This window comes from Pristis pectinata, chromosome 38 (genome assembly GCF_009764475.1).
Source record: "Pristis pectinata isolate sPriPec2 chromosome 38, sPriPec2.1.pri, whole genome shotgun sequence".
Lineage (NCBI taxonomy): Eukaryota > Metazoa > Chordata > Chondrichthyes > Rhinopristiformes > Pristidae > Pristis > Pristis pectinata.
The window spans coordinates 1248280-1275221 of NC_067441.1; the positions used below are offsets into that span (position 1 = coordinate 1248280).

Genomic DNA, 26942 nt, shown 5'->3' on the forward strand with positions numbered 1-26942 from the left:
CTGTGACACTTTGTACTGTTATTGTTTTTACCTGTACTACCTCAATGCACTCTGTACTAACCCAATGTAACTGCTCTGTGTAATGAATTGACCTGTACGATCGGTGTGTAAGACAAGTTTTTCACTGGACCTCGGTACAGGTGACAATAATAAACCAATCCCAATACTAATATGTAGGTAGCAAAAGAATCCGGGGGAGTTGGCAGGGCAGGTGGGAGAGGAGAAGTTGGAGGGAAGGAAGTGGGGATGGGACTAATGGAATTGCTGCAGTGGGGGGGGGGTTTGGCATGGATCCAATGGACAGAGTGGCCTCCAGTGAAGGTACAATTGACGTAGAGAAAGTGCTGTTTACCCCACATCTGAGACAAGTGCTCACGAGGACATTTTACTGGGACAACTGAGGCGTGACAACTGTTGCTATGGTTGAGAAAGGCTGAGTCAGTGACGGGTGATGGTTAATCCTCCGACCTCGTTCAATCCCAGTTAGTTCACAAGTGTCTTTTACTAAAGGGAGAAGTTAATCCTTGTCAAAGTTCACAAAGATGAAAACGAAATCAAAGTTAGGCATTTCTTTCTACTTGCATTTGCGTCATGGGCATGATAATCTCAAGTTTAACAGCACTTCAGAAAAGTTGCAACTTGAGTATGCTTTATTTGGTTTATGAAAAACTTAGCGCACATCCACATCACATCAGAAACGGAAGCAGGACCAGGCCATTGGGTCCCTCTCCCCTGTTCTGACACTCAATAAGATCATGGCTGATCTGCCTTCAAGTAGCCACAGAGTCTGACGGAGCCTCGATGGGGAGTAGTGTGTGCTTAAACTGTCTGTTTCATGAGGAACACGTGACCTTCCTGAAGTGGGATATCATCCTTCCTGATTCGTTGACCTTCCAGCGTCTTCTTCCTCTAGACGGAAATAATCCACAGAATGAGCAGCGATTAGAAGCCATTCAAGGGTATTGTGATCCCCTCAATTTCTCCCCTTTCCCCAACTCCGGAACAGGCTGCAACTATCTGGTAGTCACGGGACTGACCCAGGTAGAGGGTGGAAGAGGGACTCCTGGGCTCCAGACTGTTGTTGGGAGTAGCATTAATAGCTCTGACTTTGCCTAGGTGGTGCACTAGATGGGCTGAACGGCCCCCTTTTCCGTCAGTGGCTGGATCTCTTACGATCTATGGAGTCGCCCAGCAGGGAAACAGGCCATTTGGCCCACTGATCAGTGGACACCCATCCGTATTAACCCCATCTCACAGAACTTGGCCTATAGCCTTCTGTGCCTTCACGATCTAGGTGCTCTGTGTCCACCACTCTCACCGGTAATGCATTCCACATACCACTCTGTGTAGAAAGGTCCCCCTCAGATCCCCTCTAAATCACTTCCCCCTTATCCTAAATCCTTTAAGTCCCTGGGTGTTAACATATCAGACGACCTGTCCTGGGCCCAGCACGTAGATGCAATCACAAGGAAGGCGCGCCAGCGTCTGTACTCCCTCAGGAGGTTAAGGAGGTTCGGCTCATCACCAAACACTGCAACAAACTTCTACAGATGTGCTGTTGGAAGTGTCCTGACTGGTTGCATCACGGTCTGGGACGGCAATTCAAATGCGCAGGAACGTAAGAAGCTGCAGAGAGTAGTGGACTCTGCCCAACACATCATGGGCACATCCCTCCCCACCATCGGGAGTATCTACAGGAGGCGCTGCCTCAAGAAGGCAACGTCCATCATCAAAGATCCCCACCATCCGGGCCGTGCCATCTTCTCACAGCTCCCATCGAGCAGGAGGTACAGAAGCCTGAAGTCCCCACACCACCAGGTTCAGGAACAGCTGCTTCCCTTCAACCATTCGGCTCTTGAACCGACCGCCACAACCCTGATCACTGCCTCAGTACAGCAACACCGGGACCACTTTGCACTGCAATAGACTTTTGATTTTATTCTTGTTCTAATTGTGTCCTTTCTTGTATATTTATGTTTAATTCCTGTTTTTCTTGTGAACATTGTGTCTGTGATGCCCTGTGCCTGTGATGCTGCTGCAAATAAGTTTTCACTGCCCCTGTGCACACACGGACCTGTGCATCTGACAGTAAACTCCACTTTGACTTTGCTAGCACAGCTCTCCTACAGTAGGGTGACCAGAACCTCACAGTATTGTTGTACTGAAATCCTCAATATATTGAAAACCACAACTGATGTGTGGCCAATACAAACCTGTTCTCCACATCTTCAATCCTCTCTGGTAACGGAACCTTATGTGTCTCCAGCAGGAAGATGGAGGTTATTCCAGCTGCTATGGCCATTCCGCCATATAAAGTCGGTGGCAGGACAGGGATGTAGTCACCACTCATCCTTATGATGGGAGCCACCATCGCTCCGAGCCGAGCCATGGTGCCCACAAGCCCCATTCCTGTCTGCCTGTGGGCGGTACACGGAGGAACAGAGAAAGAAAATGATTGCAGAAGGTCTCAAGCTAGGAACGGTGTGGGCACACGGCAATGTCCAATGGTCACACGGCACCAGAAACAGGCCCTTCAGCCCACCCTGTCCATGCCCACCGAGTTGTCTACTTCAGCTAATCCCATTTCCCCACCTTTGGCCCACATCCCTCTGAACCTTTCTATCTACATGGATTCATAGAGCACTACAGCACAGAAACAGGCCCTTCAGTCCATCTAGTCCATGCCGGCCTGGTTTTCTGCCCAGTCCCATCTACCTGCACCCAGACCATAGCCCTCCCTACCTCTCTCATCCATGGACCTATCCAAACCTCTCTTAAATGTTACAGTTGAACCCGCATCCACCACTTCCGCTGGCAGCTCGTTCCACACTCGCACCGCCCTCCGAGTGAAGTAGTTCCCCCTCAGATTCCCCTTAAATATTTCACCTTTCACCCTCAACCTATGACCTCTAGTTCTAGTCTCACCCAACCTGAGGGGAAAAGCTTGCATGCATTCACCCTGTCTACACTCCTCATAATTTTATAAACGTCTATAAGAACTCCCCTCATTCTCCTACGCTCCAGGGAATAAAGTCCCAGCCTATTCAACCTGTAACTCAGTCCCGGCAACATCCGTGTGAATTTTCTCTGCACTCTTTTGAGCTCACTGACACCTGACTAAACATCTCTTAAAAGTTATTATTGTCTCCCACTTTAGCAGCTTGTTCCACATCCTCACTACCCCTTGGGTGAAGAAGTTGCCCCTTTTTTACACACTTTTTTTTAACACAGAGAGCAGTAGGTGCCCAGAATGGGTCACCTGGGCTACTAGTGGAAGCAGGCAGTTTAAGAAATTTTTAGATAGACTTTGAATATGATGGGAATGGAGGGATGTGGGTGGTACACAGGAGGACAGTTAGTATAAATTGGCATCAAGATCAGCATAGCAGTGTGGGCCAAATGGCCTGTCCGGTGCTGGACTGTTCTATGTTCTTTAAATCTTTCCCCTCTCGCCTTAAACCTATGCCCTCTTGTTTTTGACTCCCTGACCCATGTCTGCGCTAAGCAGAGGAATTTAATCTTAAATCCGATGGCCTTGTGGCTGGTTGTGCTGTTCCTTGGACACACAGATGCCCAGGAGGTCACCAGTCCGAGGAGTGGTGTCCGATGGCACCCAGCGCATGTCTTATCGTGGTTTGTGTGTCATGGTTGGGAGGCACTCACAGCTGGGACTGACCTTACCAGGTGTGACATGAGTTTCCTCATGTTCCTCCAACAAAACCCACCATTCATCTCACTGTTGCCTGCGTGAAAAAGCTACCCTGCCTGAACTGTACCAGTGACCCTGATTTGTGGTAATCCATATATATGTCAGCTGTTTGGTAGGACCTTCACAGTGAACGATAGGGCCCTGGAGAGTGTTGTAGATCAGACGGACCTTGGAGTACAGGTACATGGTTCCCTGAAAGTGGAGACACAGGTAGACAGGGTGGTGCAGAAAGCTTCATGGCACGCTGGCCTTCATCAGTCAGGGCTTTGGGACATTACATTGCAGTTGTACAAGATGTTGGTGAGGCCGCACTTGGAATATTGTGTTCAGTTTTGGTTGCCCTGCCATAGGAAAGATGCCACGAAGCTGGGAGGAGTGTGGAGGAGATTTACGAGGATGTTGCCAGAACTTGAGGGACTGAGTTATGGACAGAGGTTGGGCAGGTTGGGACTTTATAGGAGAATGAGGGGTGACCTTACAGAGGTGTATAGATCATGAGGGGCATCGATAGGGTGAATGCACTCACTCTTTTCCCCAGGGTTGGGGAATCAAGAACTAGAGGGCACAGGTTTACGGTGAGAGGGGAGAGATTTAACAGGAAGCTGAGGGGCAACTATTTTACCCAGAGGGTGGTCAATATATGGAACGAGCTGCCAGAGGAAGTGGGTGAGGCAGGTACATTAACAACATTTAAAAGACACCTGGACAGGTCCACGGAGACACCAGAGACGGCAGATGCCGCAATCTGGAGCAACACACAAGGTGCAGAGGAACTCAGCGGCTCGGGCAGCATCTGTGGAGGGCGATGGACAGTTGACGTTTCGGGTCGAGACCCTTCATCAGGACTGGAAAGGTAGTATAAAAAGGTGGGGGGAAAGGGGTGGGGGGAGAGCTGGCGGGTGATGGTGGATCCAGGTTGGGGGGGGGAACGGGGAGCAGGTGGGGGAGCGGGCCGAGTGCGAATGATTCAAGAAGCTGGGAGGTGATAGGTGTAAGTGACAAAAGGGCTGAAGAAGATGGAATCTGATAGGATAGAACAGTGGACCATGGGATAAGGGGAAGGAGGTGGGGAGGGGAGCCGGAGGGAGGAGTGTGTGGCTGAGGGGGTGGGCAGGGGGGAAGAGGGGGTGATGGGGGCCACTATTTCTTGCTCCACCCATTTCCCCCAACCTTTTTATACTGGATATCTCCCCTCTTTCTTTCCAGTCCTGCTGAAGGGTCTCAACCCGAAACGTTCACTGTTCATCTCCCTCCACAGACGCTGCCTGACCTGCTGAGTTCCTCCGGCAGTCTGCGCATTGGACAGGTCCATGGATAGGAAAGGTTCAGCGGGGTATGGGCCAAATGTGGGCAACTGGGATCGACTTAGATGGGAATCTTGGTTGGCACAGACCAGTTGGCCCGAAGGGCTCTATGACTCTTGTTAGATTGGTTCAGTTGATGGTCGAGTGTTAACCCCACCACAGCCCAGAATGTAAATGCAGCTACTGACCCTGTTCAGTTGCAGAGTAAGGGGGTACTCACCGGACCACTGTTGGGTACAGTTCTCCGGCATGAATGTAGCAACAGCTGAAGGCAGCTGAGAGAAACCCCTTCCCAAAGGCAGCAAGTGAAGTCCGGACAGTCTGCATGTCTGCAAGGAAAAGAGGACGACGGGCAGTTCCGCCGCATGAGATCAACAAGCAGTGGCGGTTGTTAGCCGCGTTCAAACAGCGAGAAGCTAACTCAGTATAGACCAATCAGTTGAAGGTTCAGAGGTCCCTGCATCCGAGGTGCTGAACGGTTGTGGTCTCGAGGATGGGACGTTAGGTGGTCCACTCACCTGCAGACACCAGAGGCTGCAGGCGCTGAATCTGCAGCAACGCACAAAGCGCTGGAGGGACTCAGCGGGTCAGGCAGCGTCTGTGGAGAGGAGCGGACAGTCGACCCTTCACCTGTACTGCAAACTTTCACCCGGACCTCATCCTTGCAGAGGCCAGAGGGCAGGTCTCAGACATCTCCTCTGACCTACCTCTGGGCCAGGACTACACCGATGAATAGTGCACACACACACACACGCACGCATGCACCCACACACACATGCACACGCACACGCGCGCACGCACACACACATGCACGCACACACATACAGACACGCACACGCGCGCGCACACACACACACACACACACACAGTGCCAGGGGTCAGGATCGAACCCAGATCTCTGGAGTTGTGAAGCACCATCGTGCTTCCCTCTCCATGGGGTATGAATCACCTCAACTCCAAGGCTGAATCACTGGACAAAATCAGTGCACAGCTCTGAGAATTAAATAGAATTGCCCAGAAGTTGGATTCCCTGGTGCCATGGAACATGATGTGTAAAAATCTGAGTTCATCTGCTTTCGTAGAAACAAATCTGTGAACTAAAGGCAGATGTAGCCCGCTTCGGCATTTAATAAGATCATGCTAACTTTAACTCTGCATTCTGTCCCAGTAATATTTCACCCCCTTATCAATAATCTATCCATCCCTGCCTTAAAAATACTTAAAAACTCTCACTATCTTTTGAGGAAGAGAGTTTCAAAGATTAATGATGCTCAGATGAAAAATTTCATCTCATCTCTTATATGGACAACCCAATTCTACTTAGAGACCTAACCAGAGTTTTATAAAGCTGCAACATAACTTCCTGACTCTTGAACTCAGTGCCTCGACTAATAAAGGCAAGTGTGCCGTACGCCTTCTTTACCGCCCTATCGACCTGTGCGGCCACTTTCAGGGAACTATGGACTTGGACCTCAAGATCTCTCTTTATAGAAACAATGCTAAGGGTCCTGCCATTAACTGTGTGCTGTCCCTTTACGTTTGACCTCCCAAAGTGCAACACCTCACACTTGCCTGGATTAAACTCCATCTGCCATCTCTCTGCCCACATTGGCAACTGATCTATATCCCGCTGTATCCTTTGGCAATCCTCTACACCATCCACAACACCACCCATCTTTGTGTCGTTTGCAGACTTACCAACCCACCCATCCACGTTTTCACCCAGGTCATTTACATATATCACAAACACCAGAGGTCCTTCCCAAGGGCAATTGGGAATGAGCAATGAAATGCTGGCTCAGCCTGTAGAGTGCCCATCCCTTGGATATTGAAATAAAACCTTTAGTTTTAAATAGTCACCCCTGGGTCTGGATTATTTTAACATCCATCCTGTCAAGAGTTCTCAGGAGCAACAAACGATCCCGATGCAGGGTTTCGACCCGAAATGCGAACAATTTCTTCCCCTCCCCACAGACGCTGCTCGACCAGCTGAGTCCCTCCAGCAGATGGTTTGTTTCTCCAGATTCTGCAGCCTCTCTTGTGTCTTGAGAGTTCTCGTTCTCCACTAATAAACTCCTACCTTTTGGAATAATGGCATTTGCCAGCAGTGTTCCCCCTGCCAGGATAAGGGAGGTGCTCTGCGTGAACCTTCTCCCTATCAGGCTCAGGGTAAGGAAGGCACAAATCTTTGCGGGAATGTCAACTGCTCCAAAAATGAGTTGAATGAGGTAGATGTCAACTCCAAACCCTTGCAGGTCGATCGACAGCCCATAATATGCAAAGCCTGTTGAAAACCTGTTTGTGCAAAGACAAATGCAGTATGATCAAATAAGGATTATTTCAGTAGCTGCATCTTCTTGGTTGTAGGCAGGCAAGTAACTGGTGGAGTGCCACATGGATCAGTGCTGGGGTCTCAACTGTTTACAATCTATATTAATGACCAGTGGCGCAGGGGCACAGCAGGTAGAACTGCTGCCTCCCAGCCCCAGAGACCCGGGTTCGATCCCGACCTCCAGCGCTGTCTGTGTGTGGAGTTTGCATGTTCTCCCTGTGACCGCGTGGGTTTCCCCCGGGTGCCTCTACTTCCTCAGGAGGCTAAAGAAATTTGGTTTGTCCCCTTTGACGCTCACCAACTTTTATCGATGCACCGTAGAAAGCATCCTATCTGGATGTATCACGGCTTGGTACGGCAACTGCTCCGCCCAGGATCGCAAGAAACTGCAGAGAGTTGTGGACACAGCCCAGCGCATCACAGACACCAGCCTCCCCTCCTTGGACTCTGTCTTTACCTCTCATTGTCTTGGTGAAGCAGCCAGCATAATCAAAGACCCCACCCACCCAGGACATTCTCTCTTCTCCCCTCTCCCATCAGGTAGAAGATACAGGAGCCCGAGGGCACGTGCCACCAGACTTAAGGACAGCTTCTACCCCACTGTGATAAGACTATTGAACGGTTCCCTTGTACAATGAGATGGACTCTGACCTCACGATCTACCTTGTTGTGACCTTGCACCTTATTGCACTGCACTTTCTCTGTAGCTGTGACACTTTACTCTGTACTGTTATTGTTTTTACCTGTACTACATCAATGCACCCTGTACTAACTCAATGTAACTGCACTGTGTAATGAATTGACCCGTACAATTGGTTTGTAAGACAAGTTTTTCACTGGACCTCGGTACAAGTGACAATAATAAACCAACACCAATACCAATGATCCTGTTTCCTCCCACATCCCAATGACATGCAGAGTTGGTGGGCTAATTGGCCGCTGGAAAGATTTGTACAGAGAATGGTGGGGCCCTGGCGAGTGTGATGGAACAGACGGACCTAGGAGTACAAATGCAAAGTTCCCTGAGAGTGACGTCACAGGTAGACAGGGCGGCGAAGAAGGCATTCGGCACGTTGGCCTTCATCTGTCAGGGCATTGAGTATGGGAGTTGCAGTTATACAAGCCATTGGTGAGGCTGCACGAGTATTGTGTACAGTTTGGGTCACCCTGTTATCGGAAAGACGTTATTAGAAGGAGAGCAGAAACGATTTCCCAGGATGTTGCCTGGACTCGGGGGCCTGAGTTACAAGGAGAGGTTGTGTAGACCAGGACTTTATTCCCTGGAACGTAGGAGATTGAGGGGTGACCTGATGGAGGTGTATAAGGTCATGAGGGGCATAGACAGGGTGAAAACACACAGTCTTTTTCCCAGGGAGGGGGAGCTAAAAACAAGAGGGCGTAGGTTTAAGATCAGAGGCGAGAGATTTAAAAGGGACATCAGGGGCAGCTTCTTCACACAAAGGGTGGTGCGTGTTTGGAAGGAGCTGCCAGAAACAGTGGTTGAGGCGGGCACATCAGCAACGTTTAAAAGCCATCTAGGTAAGTCCATGAATAGGAGAGGTTTAGAGGGCCATGGGCCAAACACAGGCAGATGGGACCAGCTCGCTGGGCAACACAGTCAGCACGGACTAGTTGGGCCGAAGGGCCTGTTTCCCTGCCGTATGACTCCATGGCTGGTCAGTAGAGGGTTGATGGGCTGAAGGATGTGTTCCTGTGCTGACTCAGACTAAGTGTGTTTGCCAAGCCTGTCTCTATCCTCTTGTGGACTTTCTGCCCTGGAGTATTCAGTTCCGAACCTTGGTCACCCTGCAACCAGTTAATGGTTCTTAGACCACACTCATTCCCTTCTACTCTGCCAGCAATTAACTTACCTTGTTACACATTGTGCAGAACACTGATCGTTAGTCATAGAGTCATACAGCACAGAGACAGGCCCTTTGGCCCAACCTATCCCTGCTGACTAAGGTGCCCATCTGAGTCAGTCCCATTTGCCCACATTTGGCCCATATCCCTCTAAACCTTCCCTATCCATGTTCATTAAATGTTGTTAATGTCCCTGCCTCACCCACTTCCTCTGGCAGCTCGTTCCATATACGGACCACCCTCTGGGTGAAGAAGTTGCCCCTCAGGTTCCTGTTAAATCTCTCCCCTCTCACCTTAAACCTGTGCCCTCTAGTTCTTGATTCCCCATTGCTGCACTCACCCTATCAATGCCCCTCATGGTTTTGTACACCTCTATAAGGTCACCCCTCAGTCTCCTATGCTCCAAGGAATAAAGTCCCAGCCTGCCCGACCTCTCCCTGTAACTCAGGCCCTTGAGCCCTCGTAAGTGTGCAGGTACAGTGGGTAATTAGGGCAGCAAATAGACGTTTGACCTTTGCTGTTTAAGGGAAGGGGTTGCACATTGATGGAGTTGAGGAGGAATTTCAACCCCTGGAACGAGAACATGGAACATTGTACACAGGACATAGAACATAGAAGAGTACACACAGGAGCAAGTCCTTTGGCCCACCATGTCTGTGCCGACCACGCCAATCTAACCATCTGCCTCATGTGATCCGTGTCCCTCTGTTCTCTACATGTTCACGTGTCTGTCTAAATGCCTCTTAAACATTGCTACCATATCTGCCTCCATCTCCACCCCTGGCAGCCCGTTCCAGGCACCCACCACTCTCTGTGTAAACAACCTGCCCCCACACATCTTCTTCTCACCTTACACCTCTGCCCTCTAGTATTTGATACTTCCACCCTGGGGAAAGGACTCTGACTGACTGTCTACCTTATCTAAGCCTCTCATAATGTTATATACTTTTGTATATTCGTATTCTGTATCTCCCCTCAGCCCCTGATGGTCCAGAGGGCATCTTTATGCACAATATTTATAAGTATCTATCCTCCATCCACTGCACTTTACTGGGGAAACTAGCCTGCTTTTATCGGGAGAAGTTGCGGTAGTCTCTGCCATGTTTCCTGTGCTCTTTGGATGGATTCTGTTTTCAGACCAAACTCTACAAAAGAACATGAGTGTTGTCAACCCAAAGGCACTTGCCTTTCCCCTGGGGTAGAAAGCCACAATGTCAGACCATCGAATGGTTACAGGTCAGAAGGAGGCCATTCAACGCACCAGCTCCCTCCACCTTCCACCCTCTTGCCCTTCTTCTGCAGCCTCACAAGTCTTTTCCTTGTTGTATATTTGTCCAATTCGCTCAGGGAGAGCTGCCTCCACCACATCTGCAGGCAGCGCTCTCCGGAGACCAACCACGCGAGGCGTAGGAGAGCCAACCAACTGATAACTTACCAAATCATCATGGTGCAGCATGCGATCCTCCGCATCATGGGTGTCCGGAACAGATTGACCACGCTCTGGTTCCTGGTGTGCAGCTGGTCATTGGCTATGCTTGCACTGAGGACCTGTGGACCGCACATGATGCACACGTCATTGGTCAGAACGATAAAGCAAATGTAGTCACTGCTGGCGAAGGGAACATTTATTGTCCATCCCCACCTGCCCTCGAACTGAGGAGACAGATTTACTCAATCTCATTCAACAACAAACAAGGCACTGGAGGAACTCAGCGGGTCGGGCAGCATCTGAGAGACATATGGGCAGTCGATGTTTTGGGTCACGACCCTTCACCTGAACCCGAAACGTTGACTGTCCAGTTCCTCCCACAGATGCTGCCTGACCCGCTGAGTACTTCCACACTTTGTGTATTGCTCCAGATCCCAGCATCTGCTGTCTCCTGTGTCTCCAAGTCAATCTCATTGGTGGAGACACCTGCAAGCTGGAAGGCATATCGGGCGGCACAGTAATACAGCAGTTAGTGTTTGCTGTCTGACAGCTCCAGAGCCCCAGGTTCAGTTCCAACCTCTGGCGCTGCCTCTGTGTGAGGAGTTTGCATGATCTCGCTGCGACTGTATGGGTTTCAAGTCTATTGTCAGATGCACAAGTCCATGTGTGCACAGGGGCAATGAAAAACTTACCTGCAGCAGCATCGCAGGCACAGAGCATCAGTGGCACAACATTCACAAGAAGAACATAACTTAAACATAAATGAATCAGAATCAGGTTTATTATTGCTGATGTATGTTGTGAACTGTGTTGTTTTGTGGCAGCAGTACAGTGCAAGGATGAAATTACCACAAATTACAACAATAAATAAATAGTCCAAAAGAGGAATAACGAGATGGTGTTCATGGGTTCATGGACCGTTCAGAAATCTGATGGCGGAGGGGAAGAAGCTGTTCCTGAATCGTTGAGTGTGGGTCTTCGGGCTCCTGTACCTCCTCCCTGATGGTAGTAACGAGAAGAGGGCATGTCCTGGATGGTGAGGGTCCTCAGTGATGGATGCTGCCTTCTTGAGCCACCATCTCTTGAAGATGTCCTCGATGGTGGGGAGGGTTGTGTCCGTGATGGAGCTGGCTGAGTCTACAACCCTCTGCAGCCTATTGTTATCCTGCGCATTGGAGCCTCCATATCAGGCGGTGATGCAACCAGTCAGAATGCTCTCCACCGTACATCTGTGGATATTTGCAAGAGTCTCTGGTGACATACTGAATTTCCTCAAACTCCCAATGAAGTAGAGCTGCTGGCCTGCCTTCTTTGTGATTGCATCACTGTGTTGGGCTCAAGATAGATCCTCTGAGTTCATTACAAGAAAGACCACAATTAGGAAAAAGTCCATTGTTGTACAGTGGTCCCAGTGTTGCTGTACTGAGGCAGTGATCAGGGTCGTGCCGGTCGGTTCAAGAACCGAATGGTTGAAGGGAAGTCGCTGTTCCTGAACCTGGTGGTGTGGGGACTTCAGGCTTCTGTACCTCCTGCCCGACGGGAGCTGTGAGAAGATGGCACGGCCCGGATGGTGGGGATCTTGGACGATGGATGTTGCCTTCTTGAGGCAGCACCTCCTGTAGATACTCCCGATGGTGGGGAGGGATGTGCCCGTGATGTATTGGGTGGAATCCACTACTCTCTGCAGCTTCTTACATTCCTGCGCATTCGAATTGCCGTCCCAGACCATCCGATTTCCTCCCACATCCCAAAGACGTGAAGGCAGGAGCACGGTGACTGTAAGTTGGTATACGTAAGTGGCAGGGCAATCAAAGCAAGTTGATGGGTGTGTGAGAGAGACTGTTTCAGGAAGGCAGGGAAAAAAGACGGGAGGAGGGGTGGGGAATGCTCTGGGAGCTGGCATAGACCTGATGTTGATATAAGGTCCTCTGTCGGACATTAGTGGACAAGATGGGTTTACCGTCAATCCCAGAGTTTCACAGTTACCAATAATGAGGCAGGCTTTGGAAGACGGAACAGTACAGCACAGGAACAGGCCCTTCGGCCCACCATGTCTGTGCCGAGCACGATGCCAAATTAAACCAAATCCTTTCTGCCTGCACACAGTCCATCTCCCTCCATTCCCTGCACATTCACCTGTCTGTCTAACAGCCTCTTAAACCCCTCTATTGTATCTGCCTCCACCCCCACACCTGGCAGCCTGTTCCAGGCACCCACCGCTCTCTGTGTAAAACCTGCCCCACACATGTCCTTTAAACTTTCCCTCCTCACCTTAAAATGCACGTCCTCTAGTATCTGACATTACTACCCTGGGGAAAATACTCTGGCTGTCTACTCTATCTGTGCCTCTCATAATTTTATAAACCTCTATCAGGTCTCCCCTCAGCCTCTGCTGCTCCAGAGGAAACAACCCAATTCTGTCCAACCTCTCCTTATAGCTCATGCCCTCTAATCCAGGCAGCATCCTGGTGAACCTCTTCTGCCAGATACAATTAGATGATTCCCTTTGACAGAAAAAGATGGGTGTTGGACTTCATCTCACTGTACAGGACGGCACTGTGGTTGTGTAGAGAAAAGGCAATGAAGCAAGTCAGGTCAGAGGAGTTAAGTGATTGTTATGTGACTCCAGACCATCCATACCCGGTCTGGGTCTGTATGTGACTCCAGACCGTCCGTACCCAGTCTGGGTCTGTATGTGACCCCAGACCGTCCGTACCCGGTCTGGGTCTATATGTTAACTCAGACTCTTAACTGCCTCTGCCCCCCTTCAGTTCAGAGGAGGCAAGCAACGTTGGCACGGCCGGCGATGTCCACCCCTGTGGAGTGCGGTGGCTTTAAGTGCTGTTGCAGGAAAAGACCATGGGAGATGGTCACCAAGGCCCAGGCCTTCTTCCGTGGGCTGTTGCCATGTGAAGGAATTTTACTTGGCACCACACACTGTTCAATCCTGACCTTGCAACAGTTGGCAGCTGATGACATCCAAGTATTCCTCAAATTCCCAGTGCTCGATTTAGGAATTTTCCTTATGACGCACTGACTCTTCGAGGTATGTGCCTTCCATTGATGAAGCTACGTTAAATGGCATCCTACGTCCGTGAATACGTACCCGCTGTCCCGACATACCCAAGTTTGTGTCCTGCAGCCTATTTGATCCACAGAACTTCTGTCAGAAAATACTTCTGTGAATGTGCCTCTCTGATAGAGCACAGCCTGGCAGTGGACTTGTCCCCAGGCCCCTTCATCCCCCCAAAGGTAAGTCCCCAGTGTTACCTCAAAGTCTGTGACTGGGGTCTCCTCACTCCCCGTCGCTTCCACCCCCTGACAGTGTCCCCCCACCCTCGCCCTCTCACTTGGTCTCCCCACCGGTGAGATCTGTCTGCCCCGCTGGTTCTGGTCACTCTGCTGAGCTTGGTCTTCCCCACGGATCATCGGCCTGCCCCCCCAGTCTCCATGCCCCTTGCCCATCTCCTAATACCCTCCTATTCCCCTTTATCTAATACCGTCCGACCTCTCTCTCGCCCAGTCCCTTCCAATCCCCTGACCATTCAATCCTCTGCACTCTCCTTCCACCTTTGTCAATAATCTAATCACCTCCAATTGCCTCCACCTGCCTTCCCCGGTCTCCTGCCCCCTCCTCCCCCTCTCCCGTACACCTTCCACACAACTCAGCATCTGTACTCCTGGCCAGAACACTCCCAACCTCAGCCCTAGCTAGTGCCTCACCCTCCGGACCTTCATCCATCCCTGACCACCTCCGCCTCGCCCAACATCTCCCCACTCCCTGCCGTCCAACCCCACTATCCGAGGGGGTCAGTGAGACCCCTTCAAGGCTTTGAGAACATCCTTGAACTTTTCCCTCTGTCCACATGGTGACCTCTTCCCATGCCAGAGCTCAGAGTGGATCTCCTGCTTCAGGAGTTTGGTGTCAGGCCTGTGAATGAAGAGGCCAGTGGAGCGAACTCACGCGTAGACCCAGCGCCATGGTGTAACCAGGGTGGGGCGAGCCCGCGCAAAACATTTCCAACAGCAGTGCTTACTTCAACGGTGAGCTTCTCTCCTTCTGCCTCCTGGCCGTTCATCTTTGCCACCCTTTTGAGTTGTTTCAGAGCAGCTTCAGCCTTGCCGTTTACGATGAGCCATCGGGCAGACTCAGCGAACCACCTGTGGGAAAGGAATATGATAACTCACAGTAACAACAACCAATCAAGGCTTTGGTCAGCTGGTCTAGAATAGCATCGCAGGGTTAATTGTTAGCTAAGTTCCCTCGCTATGAGGTACAACACATCCTGAGACTTTACTTCATACTGTAAGGCCACAGCTGGAATGCTGTGTGCACCCTGGTCTCCACACGAGAGGAAGGATGTGATTAAAGCTCCACTCTGCTTACACTGTAACTAAACAACAGCCTCTCTTCTGTTGTGTCTCCAGATGGTATCAGATAACCCCCGCTCAAAATGCATGTTAGAGAGACTTCCTTGGCTTGGTAGCAATGAATGTTTTTTAATTGCTCTCCTTCACGTAGGTGCACTGTCAAACAACGCCACACTTGAGCAGTCTTGAGTTCACAAAGCCAAGGATAAGAGCTTCAGGCTCTACGGATATGCCATCTTTGATAAAAGCAGGAAATGCTGGAAATACTCAGCAGGTCAGGCAGCGCCTGCGGAGGGGAGATGAGTTAATGTTTCAGGTTGATGAATGATCATGGACCTGAAATGTTAACTGTCTTGCTCGCTCTCCATAGACATTACCCAATCTACCAGCGCGTCGTTGGGATGTGGGAGGAAACTGGAGCACCCGGGGGAAACCCATGTGGTAACGGGGAGAACGTGCAAACTCCACACACTCACTCACACACACACACACACACACGCACACACACACACACACACACACACGCACACACACACGCACACACACACACACACGCACACACACACAGACACACACACCCACACACACACACGCAAACACAAACACAGAGCGCCAGAGGTAGGGATGGAACCCGGGCTACTGGAGCGGTGTGGCGTCACCATGCTGCATTTACGGTTCGTTCTCAACTGGGTATTTTCTAAATGTGTTGGGGGTTTCTGCTTCTCAAGAGAAGGTTGTGGAGAGGATGTTTCCATCAGTGGGAGAGTCCGGGATCCGAGGGCACAGCCTCAGAATGAAGGGACGTCCCTTTAGAACTGAGATGAGGAGGAATTTCTTCAGCCAGAGGGTGGTGAATCTGTGGGATCCGTTGCAACAGACGGCTGTGTTTAAGGCAGAGATTGACAGGTTCTCGATCGGTGAGGGGGTTACGGGGAGAATGGGGTTGAGAGAAAAAAGACAATCAGCCATGATCGAATGGCGGAGCAAAGTTGATGGGCCAAATGGCCTAATCCTGCTCCTGTGTCTTAGGGTCATTGACTTATTTCACAGCCAGTAGCCCCAACAGTGTTCCAGTGTTTTCTGATTTTCCTTCAGATTTCCAACTTGTGCAGGTTTGTTTTGCTTGGAATGTTTAGCTGCCTGGTGGATCGTTATCGATGGGAGCTGTGTGGACCTGCACAGGAGGGGAGGTCAAGCCAGGGGCAGGTCAGCCGTGATGTGAGTGGTCAGCAGGCTTGTCGGGCTGCATGGCTGATGCTTTCACTCCTTCTTATGCACGGCTTTCCCCTCCCAGGCATAAAGGCCTATCGTAGAGCCATATAGAGTCACACAGCAGGGAAACAGTCCCTTTGGCCCAACTCGTCCATGCTGAACAAGATGCCCATCTAAGCCAGTCCCATTTGCCTGCATTTGGCCCATATCCCTCTGAACCTTTCCTACCCGTGCACCTGTCCAGGTGCCTTTTATTGTACCTGCCTCACCCACTTCCACTGGCAGCTCGTTCCATGTACGGACCACTCTCTGGGTGAAGAAATTGTCCTTCAGGTCCCTATTAAATCTCTCCCCTCTCACCTTAAACCTGTGGTCTCTAGTTCTTGATTCCCCAACCCTGGGAAACAGACTGAGTGCATTCGTCTTATCTATGCCCCATGTTTTTAGACACCTCTATCAGGTCACCCCTGAGCTTCAATGAATAAAGTCCCAGCCTGCCCAACCCAAACTCTCCCGTGAATTTAAAGGGAGTGTGGGAACTAAGTGAGTCTAAAGGGAAGGTGGGAAACAGATCCCAGTGAGGCAGCTTCCAAACCAACAGGATCTCCAAGCAATATCAACAGATCATCAGAATTTCACTGCAGATTGATGAAGCCTGGACATTATTGTTCCCTGAATCACTTATCGATTTCACTATCTCTTCTAAACCTGTCCCATAGCCCTGGGTCCAGACTGGCTGAGGTAGATACCAGCCCAACAGCAGTGATTCTGACACAGGCCTACATCAGGTGAGTGACGTTGGACTTTACCAAGAATAAAGGAAGCAAACAAGAAACGGAATGGACACTGCGAACTGGAGCCAGCGCCAATCTTTGATCCAGTAGGCAAGGCCGGTCAGGATGAGCTGGCCGAAGGTGTAGGAGAAGTTGCTGATCATTGACATAGAAGTTCGAACCTTGGTTGGAATCCATTCGATCTCTGGATGAAAAGTGGAGACGGACACGGAGTTAGTCAAAGCAGAATCTACTCTTGTCACTTTTCTCCTTCTGCCCTATCCAACCCCATCGCCCTGTCTCTTGCCCCTCCTCTCCCTCCGTCTGTCTGTCCTCCCACTGGGCCTTCCCCCCCACTGTTCCCACCTGCCCTCCCCACCTCCCTTATTTGATTCCAGGCCCCACCTTCCTCTCCCATCAGATCCCACCACCTGCAGCCCTCTGTCACCTCCACCCATCACCTCCCAGCCTCCCTCACCATCCCCACCCCTCCCTCCTCCATCCGCCTATCACCCCCCCCACCCGGATCCACCCATCACCTGCTAGCCCTTGCTCCACCCCCTCCCCCCACCTCTTTACACCGACTACCTCCCCTCTGCCCTTTCAGTCCAGGGGAAGGGTCTCGACCCGAAACGTCGACTGTCCCTCCCCCTTCACAGACGCTGCCCGACCCGCTGAGTCCCTCCAGGACCTCGTGTGTTGCTCCAGAATCTGTTGCTGTTCAAATGGCATAGACTGAAACACAAACTACTTGTCCACAGGACAGGAAACATTTGTGAGGAGACTATTTACGATTCTCTGGGTAAGAACATAACATATTATCAGTAGGTTTGGGGTCAAAAGTGCCATTTTACAGCATCATCACTGTTGTCTGCCTACTTTGGCCTTTACTCAAACCAGAGGCCAGTGGATTTCTGTGGGAAGCGAGGACCAGGGAGATGTTGTTGGAGGTGTTGGGTCAGTCATGACGTTGGGGAAGGATCAAAGCAACAAATGCTCTCCTCTTACTCCTACAGGGCCCCACACATTACAGCGAGGTCCCGTCCCTGTAGACTAGACCACAGGATATAGGAGCAGGATTAGGCCATTCGGCTGGTTGAATTCTGCTCTGTCATTCAATCATGCCTGATTTTTCTTTCAATATCATCAGAACATAGAAGACAGAACACTACAGCACAGTACAGGCCATTCAGCCCACAATGTTGTGCTGACATTTTATCCTGCTCTAAGTTCTGTCTAACCCTTCCCTCCCACATAGCCCCCCATTTCTCTATCACTCATGTGTCTATCTAAGAGTCTCTTAAATGTCCCTAATGTATCTGCCCGCACAACCTCTGCCACCAGTGTGTTCCACGCACCCACCACTCTCTGTGTAAAAAACTTACCCCTGACATCCCCCTTATACCTTCCTCCAATCACCTTAAAATTATGCCCCCTTGTGTTAGCCATTGTCACCCTGGGAAAAAGTCTCTGACTGTCCACTCGATCTATGCCTCTTACCATCTTGTACACCTCTATCAAGTCACCTCTCATCCTCCTCTTCTCCAAAGAGAAAAGCCCGAGCTCGCTCAACCTGTCCTCATAAGACATGCTCTCTAATCCAGGCAGCATCCTGGTAAATCTCCTCTGCACCCTCTCTAAAGCTTCCACATCCTTCCTATAGTGAAGTGACCAGAAATGAACACAATACTCCAAGTGTGGTCTGACCAGAGTTCTGTAGAGCTGCAACATCACCTCACGGCTCTTGAACTCAATATCCTGACTAACGAAGGCCAACACTCCATACGCCTTCTTAACAACCCTATCGACCTGCGCAGCAACCTTGAGGTATCTGTAGACGTGAACCCCAAGATCCCCCTGTTCTTCCACACTGCTAAGAGTCCTGCCATTAACCTTGTATTCTGCCTTCAAATTCGATCTCCCAAAGTGTATCACTTCACACTTATCCGGGTTAAACTCCATCTGCCACTTCTCAGCCCAGCTCTGCATCCTATCAATGTCCTGTTGTAATCTACAGCAACCTTCTACACTATCCACAACACAACCAACCTTTGTATCATCAGCAAACTTACTAACCCACCCTTCCACATCCTCATCCAACTCATTTATAAAATTTACAAAGAGCAGAGGTCCCAGAACAGATCCCTGTGGAACACCACTGGTCACCGACCTCCAGGCAGAATACGCTCCATCTACCACCACCCTCTGTCTTCTATGGGTGAGCCAATTCTGAATCCACACAGCCAAGTTTCCCTGGATCCCATGCCTCCTGACTTTCTGAATGAGCCTTCCGTGAGGAACCTTATCAAACACCTTACTAAAATCCATGTAAACCACATCCACTGCTCGACCTTTATCAATGTGCTTTGTCACATCCTCAAAGAATTCATTCAGGCTCGTGAGGCACGACCTGCCCCTCACAAAGCCATGCTGACTGTCCCTAATCAGCCTCTGCTTCTCCAAATGCCCAAAAATTCTGTCTCTAAGAATCTTCTCCAGTAATTTGCCCACCACTGAAGTAAGACTCACTGGTCTGTAATTCCCAGGGTTATCCCTACTCCCTTTCTTAAACATAGGAACAGCATTTGCCACCCTCCAATCACCTGGCACTGCTCCTGTGGCCAGTGAAGACGCAAAGATCAAAGCCAAAGGTGCAGCAATCTCTTCCCTCGCTTCCCGTAATAACCCTGGATATATCCCGTCCGGCCCCGGAGACATCTATCCTAATGTTTTTCAAAAGTCTCAGCACATCCCCTTTCCTCACGTCGACATGCCCTAGTGTATCAGCCTGTCGTACACCATTATCACACACGTCAAGATCTCTCTCTCTGGTGAATACTGAAGCAAAGTATTCATTAAGGACCTCCCCTACCTCTTCCGACTCCAGGCACATGTTTTCTCTTATCCCTGATCAGTCCTACCCTCACTCTAGTCATCCTGTTCTTCACATACTTGTAGAATGTCTTGGGGTTTTCCTTGATTCTACTCCCCAAGGCCTTCTAGCTGTCCTAAGTCCATTCTTAAGCTCCCTCCTGGCTATCCCGTAACTCTCCAGAGTCCTGTCTGATCCATGCTTCCTAAACCTCAGGTAAGCTTCTTTCTTCCTCTTGACAAGATATTCTACATCTCGTGTCAACCACGGTTCCTTCACTCGACCATCCTTACCCTGCCTCAATGGAACAAGCCTATCCAGAGCCCCATGCAAGTATTCCTTAAACAACCTCCACTGTGCGCTTCCCCAAGAACATCTGTTCCCAGCTTATGCTCCCAAGTTCCTGCCTAATAGCATCATAATTCCCCCTCCTCCAGTTAAATACTTTCCCATATCGTCTGCTCCTATCCCTCTCCAAGGCTACGGTAAAGGTCAAGGAGTTATGGTCACTGTCTCCAAAATGCTCTCGCACTGAGAGATCTGAAACCTGACCAGGCTCATTGCCCAGTACCAGGTCCCATCTGGCCTCTCCTCTAGTCGGCCTGTCCACATACTGTGTCAGGAATCCTTCCTGGACATTCCTAACAAACTCTGCCCCAACTATCCCCTTTACACTAAGGAGGTGCCAATCAATATTCGGGAAGTTGAAATCACCCATGACAACAACCCTGTTATTTTTGCACGTCTCCAAAATCTGCCTCCCGATCTGCTCCTCAGTGTCTCTGCTGCTATTGGGGGGTCTGTAGAATACTCCCAATAGAGTGATCGCTCCCTTCCTGTTTCTGACTTCCACCCACACTGAGTCAGTGGACGATCCCTCCAGGACGTCCTCCCTTTCTACAGCTGTGACACTGTCCCTGATCAGTAAAGCCACTCCCCCACCTCTTTTACCTCCGTCCCTGTCCCTTTTGAAACATCTAAACCCCGGAATATCCAGCAGCCATTCCTGCCCTTGTGACAGCCAAGTCTCTGCAATGGCCACCACGTCACAGTTCCATGTACTTACCCACGCTCTAAGCTCATCAGCCTTGTTCCTGATACTTCTCACATTAAAATAGACACACTTCAGCCCATCCGACTGACTGCCATTTTGCCCTTTCAACTGCATATCCTTTCTCACAGTCTTTCTAAACTCTGCGTCTACTTGTACACTAAATGCACCAACCTCTGACCTATCACTCTGGTTCCCATCCCCCTGCCAAATTCGTTTAAACCCTCCCCAACAGTTCTAGCAAACCTGCCTGCAAGAATATTGGTTCCCCTCCAGTTCACGTGTAACCCGTCCCTTTTGTACAGGTCGTACCTTCCCCAGAAGAGATCCGAAAGATCAACAGATCTGAAACCCATTCTTCTTTCTTCTCCCCGTAACCCTTGACCCCCTCACCGACCAATAACCTCAAACGCTCCTCGTACATTAACCCTTTCATTCCTGGGATCTACTTCAACCTGTAAGTTAACCTGCACCAGGACTCCCAAGTCCTTTTGTACCTCTGATTTCTGAATTCCCTCCCCATTTAGAAAATAGCCTACGCATTTATTCTTCCTACCAAAGTGCATGACCCCGCACTTCCCCACGTTGTATCCATCTGCCACTGCTTTGCCAACTCTCCCAACCCGTCCAAGTCCTTCTGCAGACTCCCTGCCTCCACGACACTACCTGCCCCTCCACCTATCTTGGTGTTGTCTGCAAACTTGGCCACAATGCCATCAGTTCCTTCATCCAAATCATTAATGTGTGACATTAAAAGTTGCGGTCCCAACACCGACTCCTGCGGAACTCCACTGGTCACCGGCACCCATCCTGAAAAGGACCCCTTTATCCCCCGTCTCTGCCTTCCACCAGTCAGCCGATCTTCCCTTCACGTCACTACCTCTCCTCCAGCACCACGGGCCCCTGGTCTAATTCACTGACAACTACTTTGCCTGAGCAATTTGCAAAGCGACTGGTCCTCATTCTGTTCATTTCTGAGATGGGACGAACATTACTTGGTGTCTTCCTTGGAGTGTGACTGCCTTTGGTGACTTGCATTGGCCTGTGCCTCGCAGATGGTGAGATGTCCCTGCTACAGCTGTACGACCGTTTACTTACTGAGACAGATTCCATTGATTATCACCCCCGACAACCCTACCCCCGAGAGAAACCTCCAGAAGCAGTAGAGCGGAAAGGAGGAGGAGAAGGCGGCGCACGTTCCAGAGGCCACTACCTGGAAGTGGGACCAGAGCAGGAGAGTCCGACGGCCATACCTAATAGCAAGAAGCACTGGGTAAACATTAAGGAACTGGAAAGCTCGCGAACACAGTATTACACAAGAGCAGCGGTAAGTGATTCACCAGTCCTTGTGATACGTTGTCTGATGATTGGGTTAATGTTTGGACAGTGCTATACAAGAGTTTGGAAGCTTAAAGAGCTGTCAGTGCAATGTGAAGCAGAGCTAAACTGCCGCAGCAACACCGGGGAAGGACATTATTCCACCAGACGAGCATAAATCAAGAGAGATCAGCCAGAGCTGGCTGACAGAATTCTGTCTGCAACTATTTTGGTTGAATTCATAGAACATAGAACACAGAACACTACAGCACAGTACAGGCCCTTCAACCCACGATGTGCCGACATTTTATCCTGCTCTAAGATCTATCTAACCCTTCCCTCCCACATAGCCCCCCATTTCTCTATCATTCATGTGTCTATCTGAGAGAGTCTTAAGTGTCCCTAATGTATCTGCCCCCACAACCTCTGCAGGCAGTGTGTTCCACACACCCACCACTCTCTGTGTAAAAAACTTACCCCTGACATCCCCCTTATACCTTCCTCCAATCACCTTAAAATTATGTCCCCTCGTGTTAGCCATTGTGGCCCTGGGAAAAGGTCTCTGACTGTCCACTCGATCTATGCCTCTTATCATCTTGTACACCTCTATCAAGTCACCTCTCATCCTCCTCCCCTCCAAAGAGAAAAGCCCCAGCTCACTCAACCTATCCTCATAAGACATGCTCTCCAATCCAGGCAGCATCCTGGTAAATCTCCTCTGCACCTTCTCTAAAGCTTCCACATCCTTCCTATAATAAGGCAACCAGAACTGAACACAATACTCCAAGTGTGGTCTGACCAGAGTTCTATAGAGCTGCAACATCACCTCGCGGCTCTTGAACTCAATACCCCGACTAATGAAGGCCAACACTCCATACACCTTCGTAACAACCCTATCGACCTGCGTGGACAATTGTGCAGAATATTCTCCCTTGCGCGCAAGCTATCCAGCAGAACTTGGTTCTCCCTCAACTCACCTATCACGACCCACCTCACCTCACCCAAACCCCAGATCCTAACCCTAACCACTGGCATTGCCTGAACCCTCTTGTGTAATGGCTCAGTCTGGGTATCACGAGCAGGTGGAATTCGATTCAGTGAGTGAAGATGTGAACCAGATCAGAGCTGCAGTGAGCGGTGCTGTCGGTAATCTCAGTTACTGAGAAGAACAAATTCAAGAGGCGCACCCTTCACACCCTTGCCCTAAATCCTAACCCCAACCTTCATACACTAAATCTCACCCCAGCCCCTCACGACAGCACCCTAACTAATTAGCGTGACTGCTCTTGCAACCACATGCGCTCCCTTTCTGCAACGCAGGATATTTCACCCGAACTATCGAACAAAAGGCAAGTGGAATGGAACTGAAGGAGTTAATCGTGGTCGCTAATAACAAGGACAATTCACGGCTCCGGACGGCAACTGCTCTGCCCGGGACCGCAAGAAACTGCAGAGAGTTGTGGACACAGCCCAGCGCGTCACAGAAACCAGCCTCCCCTCCACGGACTCTGTCTACACTTCCCGCTGCCTCGGTAAAGCAGCCGACATAATCAAAGACCCCACCCACCCCGAACATTCTCTCTTCTCCCCCTCCCATCGGGCAGAAGATACAAAAGCCTGAAAGCACGTCCCACCGGGCTCAAGGACAGCTTCTATCCTGATGTTATCAGACTATTGAAGGGTTCCCTAGTTCGGTAAGATGGACTCTTGACCTCACAATCTATCTCATCGTGGCCCTTGCACCTTATTGTCTGCCTGCACTGCACTTTCTCTGTAACTGTGACACTTTATTCTGCATTCTGTTATTGTTTTCCCTTGTACTACCTCCATGCACTGATGTGATGAAATGATCTGTATGGACGGCATGCAAAACAAAGTTTTTCACTGTACCTCAGTACATGTGACAATAATAAACCAGTTTAATCCCAATTGGATTGCTGCTTGTATACGGACTCCTTGGCCTGGAATAGTTGCTTCCCAGCTCCTTCCCTGAAGAAGCCTCATCCCTCTCCTGCCTCTTGCCAAGGTGGGGGGGGGGGGGGTAAATTAAAATTGATAAATTGGTTTATCTCACTGCACTAGGGGACTGTTCAATAGTCTGATAACAGCGGGGTAGAAGCTGTCCTTGAGCCTGGTGGGACGTGTTTTCAGGCTTTTGTATCTTCTGCCTGATGGGAGGGGGAGAAGAGAGAATTTCTGCAGTGGGAGGGGTCTTTGATTACATTGGCTGCTTTCCTGAGGCAGCGGGAAGTGTAGACAGAGTCCATGGAGGGGAGGCTGGTTTCCGTGACGCACTGGGCTGTGTCCACAACGCTCTGCAGTTTCTTGCGATCCCGGGCAGAGCAGTGGCCGTCCCGAGCCGTGATGCATCTGGATTGACAAGCTCAACCTTCCCCCACCCATCCCACCCCACCCCTCCCCCCTCCCCCCAACAATGTGTTCATCGCACCGCTGACTCACCTTCCTCCTCCTTGGCAAGGACCCCACCCCTCCACCCCTGTCCACCCCCACCACCTCTCCTTACTCTGAGCTAAAGCTGCGGCAAGTCTGCTAATCCACTCTCTGGGGTCCTGCACCCAGTGATGAATGGGTTAAACGCCCCCCCTAGTTTAAGGTTAGGACCAGCAGGTCTCCACCTGCGCGGCATCCTGTCCAACCCAGAGCTCGATCAGGAAGGCTGACCTCGGCCAATGTCCCTCCACATGCTTGGTTCCAGCCTCCCTACCCACCCCCCCACCCCGCTTTCCCCCTCACTACCCACACTGCGCCGATACCTGCCATGGGCAGCCCTGGGGAGGGCACTGAAAATGGGCAGGGACTCACGGCCGCCCACCCATGAGAACATGAGAAGTGGAGGCATTAGGTTAACCCCTTGCACCATTCAGTAAGGTTGTGCCATCTCCCTGCACTCCCCCCACCATTGCTTGATTCCCTCAATATCCTGAAACCCATCCGTCTCTGTTCAAGGATCTGGCCTCCACAGCCCTGTAGAGCAGAACGTTCCAAAGATTAACCACCCTCGGAATGAAGAAATGTCTCCACATCTCAGCCCTTAATAGTGGCCCCTTATTTGGAGAATGGGACCCCTGGTGTGAGAGTCCTCAGCCGGGGAAACCTGCTCCCTGTGTCAGCCGGTGAAGCCCACCTGATTCCCAGAATTCTGGTTAACCCTCAACGGCTCTTGATAAGGTAACACACCTTGTTTGGTGAGAGCTCTGGCTAGCCGCGCACACGCGGAGAGTCACAGTGTCACACAGCACAGAAACAGGCCCAACCGGTCCATGCCAATCGAATCCAGTCCCATTTGCCTGCATTTGGCCCATAACCTTCTAAACCTTTCCTATCCATGTACCTGTCCTACTGTCTTTTAAATGTTGTTAATGTCCCTGCCTCACCCACTTCCCCTGGCAGCTCGTTCCACGTACGGACCACCCTCTGGGTGAAAAAGTTGCCCCTCAGGTGCCTATTAAATCTCTCCCCTCTCACCTTAAACCTGTGCCCTCTAGTTCTTGATTCCCCAACCTTGGGAAAAAAACAGTGCATTCACCTATCGATGCCCCTCGTGGTTTTATATACAGTACAACCCATGACTGGTTTAAACAAAAGGGTAATTCCCAGATGACAAGACAGCACACCAGTTCAACAATTCCTTTACCCCCACAGATGTTGCTCGACCCACTGAGTTCCTCTAGCAGATTGTCTGTTACACCAACTGTTCAGCTTACTTGTCGGAGAGTCTGCCCAGTACAACGGCCCCGATCAGCAGCCCGGCCATGTAGATTGACTGCGTCATCCTCTTCAGAGACTTCTGACCACACACGAGGTCCCACTGCCAAAACAAGGGTGGAGCTGATAGTCACCAGCGACACAGCTACATTAGGCGCCGCACTCCTGACAGTGGTCTACCTGGAAACTTTACAGTTCCTTCCATTTTGTGACTCTATGGAATCACAATTCACCCCACCCTGCCTGGGAAATATCTCGCCGTTCCTTCACCGTCACTGGGTCTAAATCCTGGAGCTCCCTCCCCACACGGACTGCAGTGGTTCAAGGGGGCAGCTCACCCCCTCCTTCTCACGGGGCAGTCAGGGACGGGGGGTAAGTTCTGGGCCTTGCCAGGAAGTGAATGAATGGAAACTGGAATATTTGCTGTGTGACAAAATTGGGATTGATCGATACCCAGCGAGATATAGACCTCCATACAGAGGAGATGGTGTAGTGTGGTGAAACAAACTGCAGAGGCTGGAAGTCTGAAATAAGAATAGAAAGTGCTGGAAACACTCAGCAGGTCAGGCAGCATCTGCGGAGAGAGGGACAAGTTTCTGAAGAACATAAGAAAATGGGTGCTGGCATAGCTGGCTCCTCAAGCCTGCCCCCCCATCCATGGCTGATGGATGCTGCCCTGAACTCCCTGTGCTGGTTCCCCATCCCCCTCAGCTTTATCCGCCTACTCTTTAAATCCCCCCAGTGATCCAGGGTCCACAACTCTCTGAGATGGACAATTCCAGAGGTTCACCCCCCTGCCCCTTCTGCCAGAAGAAATTCCCTCACACCCCCTAATCTTGTAACTACGTCCTCTCGAAGACCTTACGTCAGAACTGGGAAAGAGAGAAAACAGGTTAGTTTCAAGTTGCAGAGAGGTTGGGGGAGGGATGGATAGGACTGGGGAAATATCTGTGAAAGGGTGAGACCAGGGTTGCTGAGCCAAT

The 26942-nt window shown here is 50.5% G+C and overlaps 1 protein-coding gene across 1 annotated transcript in view; it reads right to left on the reverse strand.

Annotated features, from left to right (window-relative positions):
• Nucleotides 1–2170: 2170 nt before the first annotated feature.
• LOC127586909 (solute carrier family 22 member 6-A-like) overlaps nucleotides 2171–26942 on the reverse strand; it is a 31546-nt gene continuing 6774 nt past the window's right edge. The window contains exons 2-9 of the mRNA XM_052044936.1: nucleotides 25959–26062; nucleotides 22015–22169; nucleotides 17030–17198; nucleotides 14675–14798; nucleotides 10644–10756; nucleotides 7094–7308; nucleotides 5234–5342; nucleotides 2171–2417 (exon numbers count right to left, since the gene is read on the reverse strand). Of these exons, the coding sequence (XP_051900896.1) occupies nucleotides 2171–2417; nucleotides 5234–5342; nucleotides 7094–7308; nucleotides 10644–10756; nucleotides 14675–14798; nucleotides 17030–17198; nucleotides 22015–22169; nucleotides 25959–26062 (1236 nt within the window). The remainder of the gene's footprint in view (nucleotides 2418–5233; nucleotides 5343–7093; nucleotides 7309–10643; nucleotides 10757–14674; nucleotides 14799–17029; nucleotides 17199–22014; nucleotides 22170–25958; nucleotides 26063–26942) is intronic.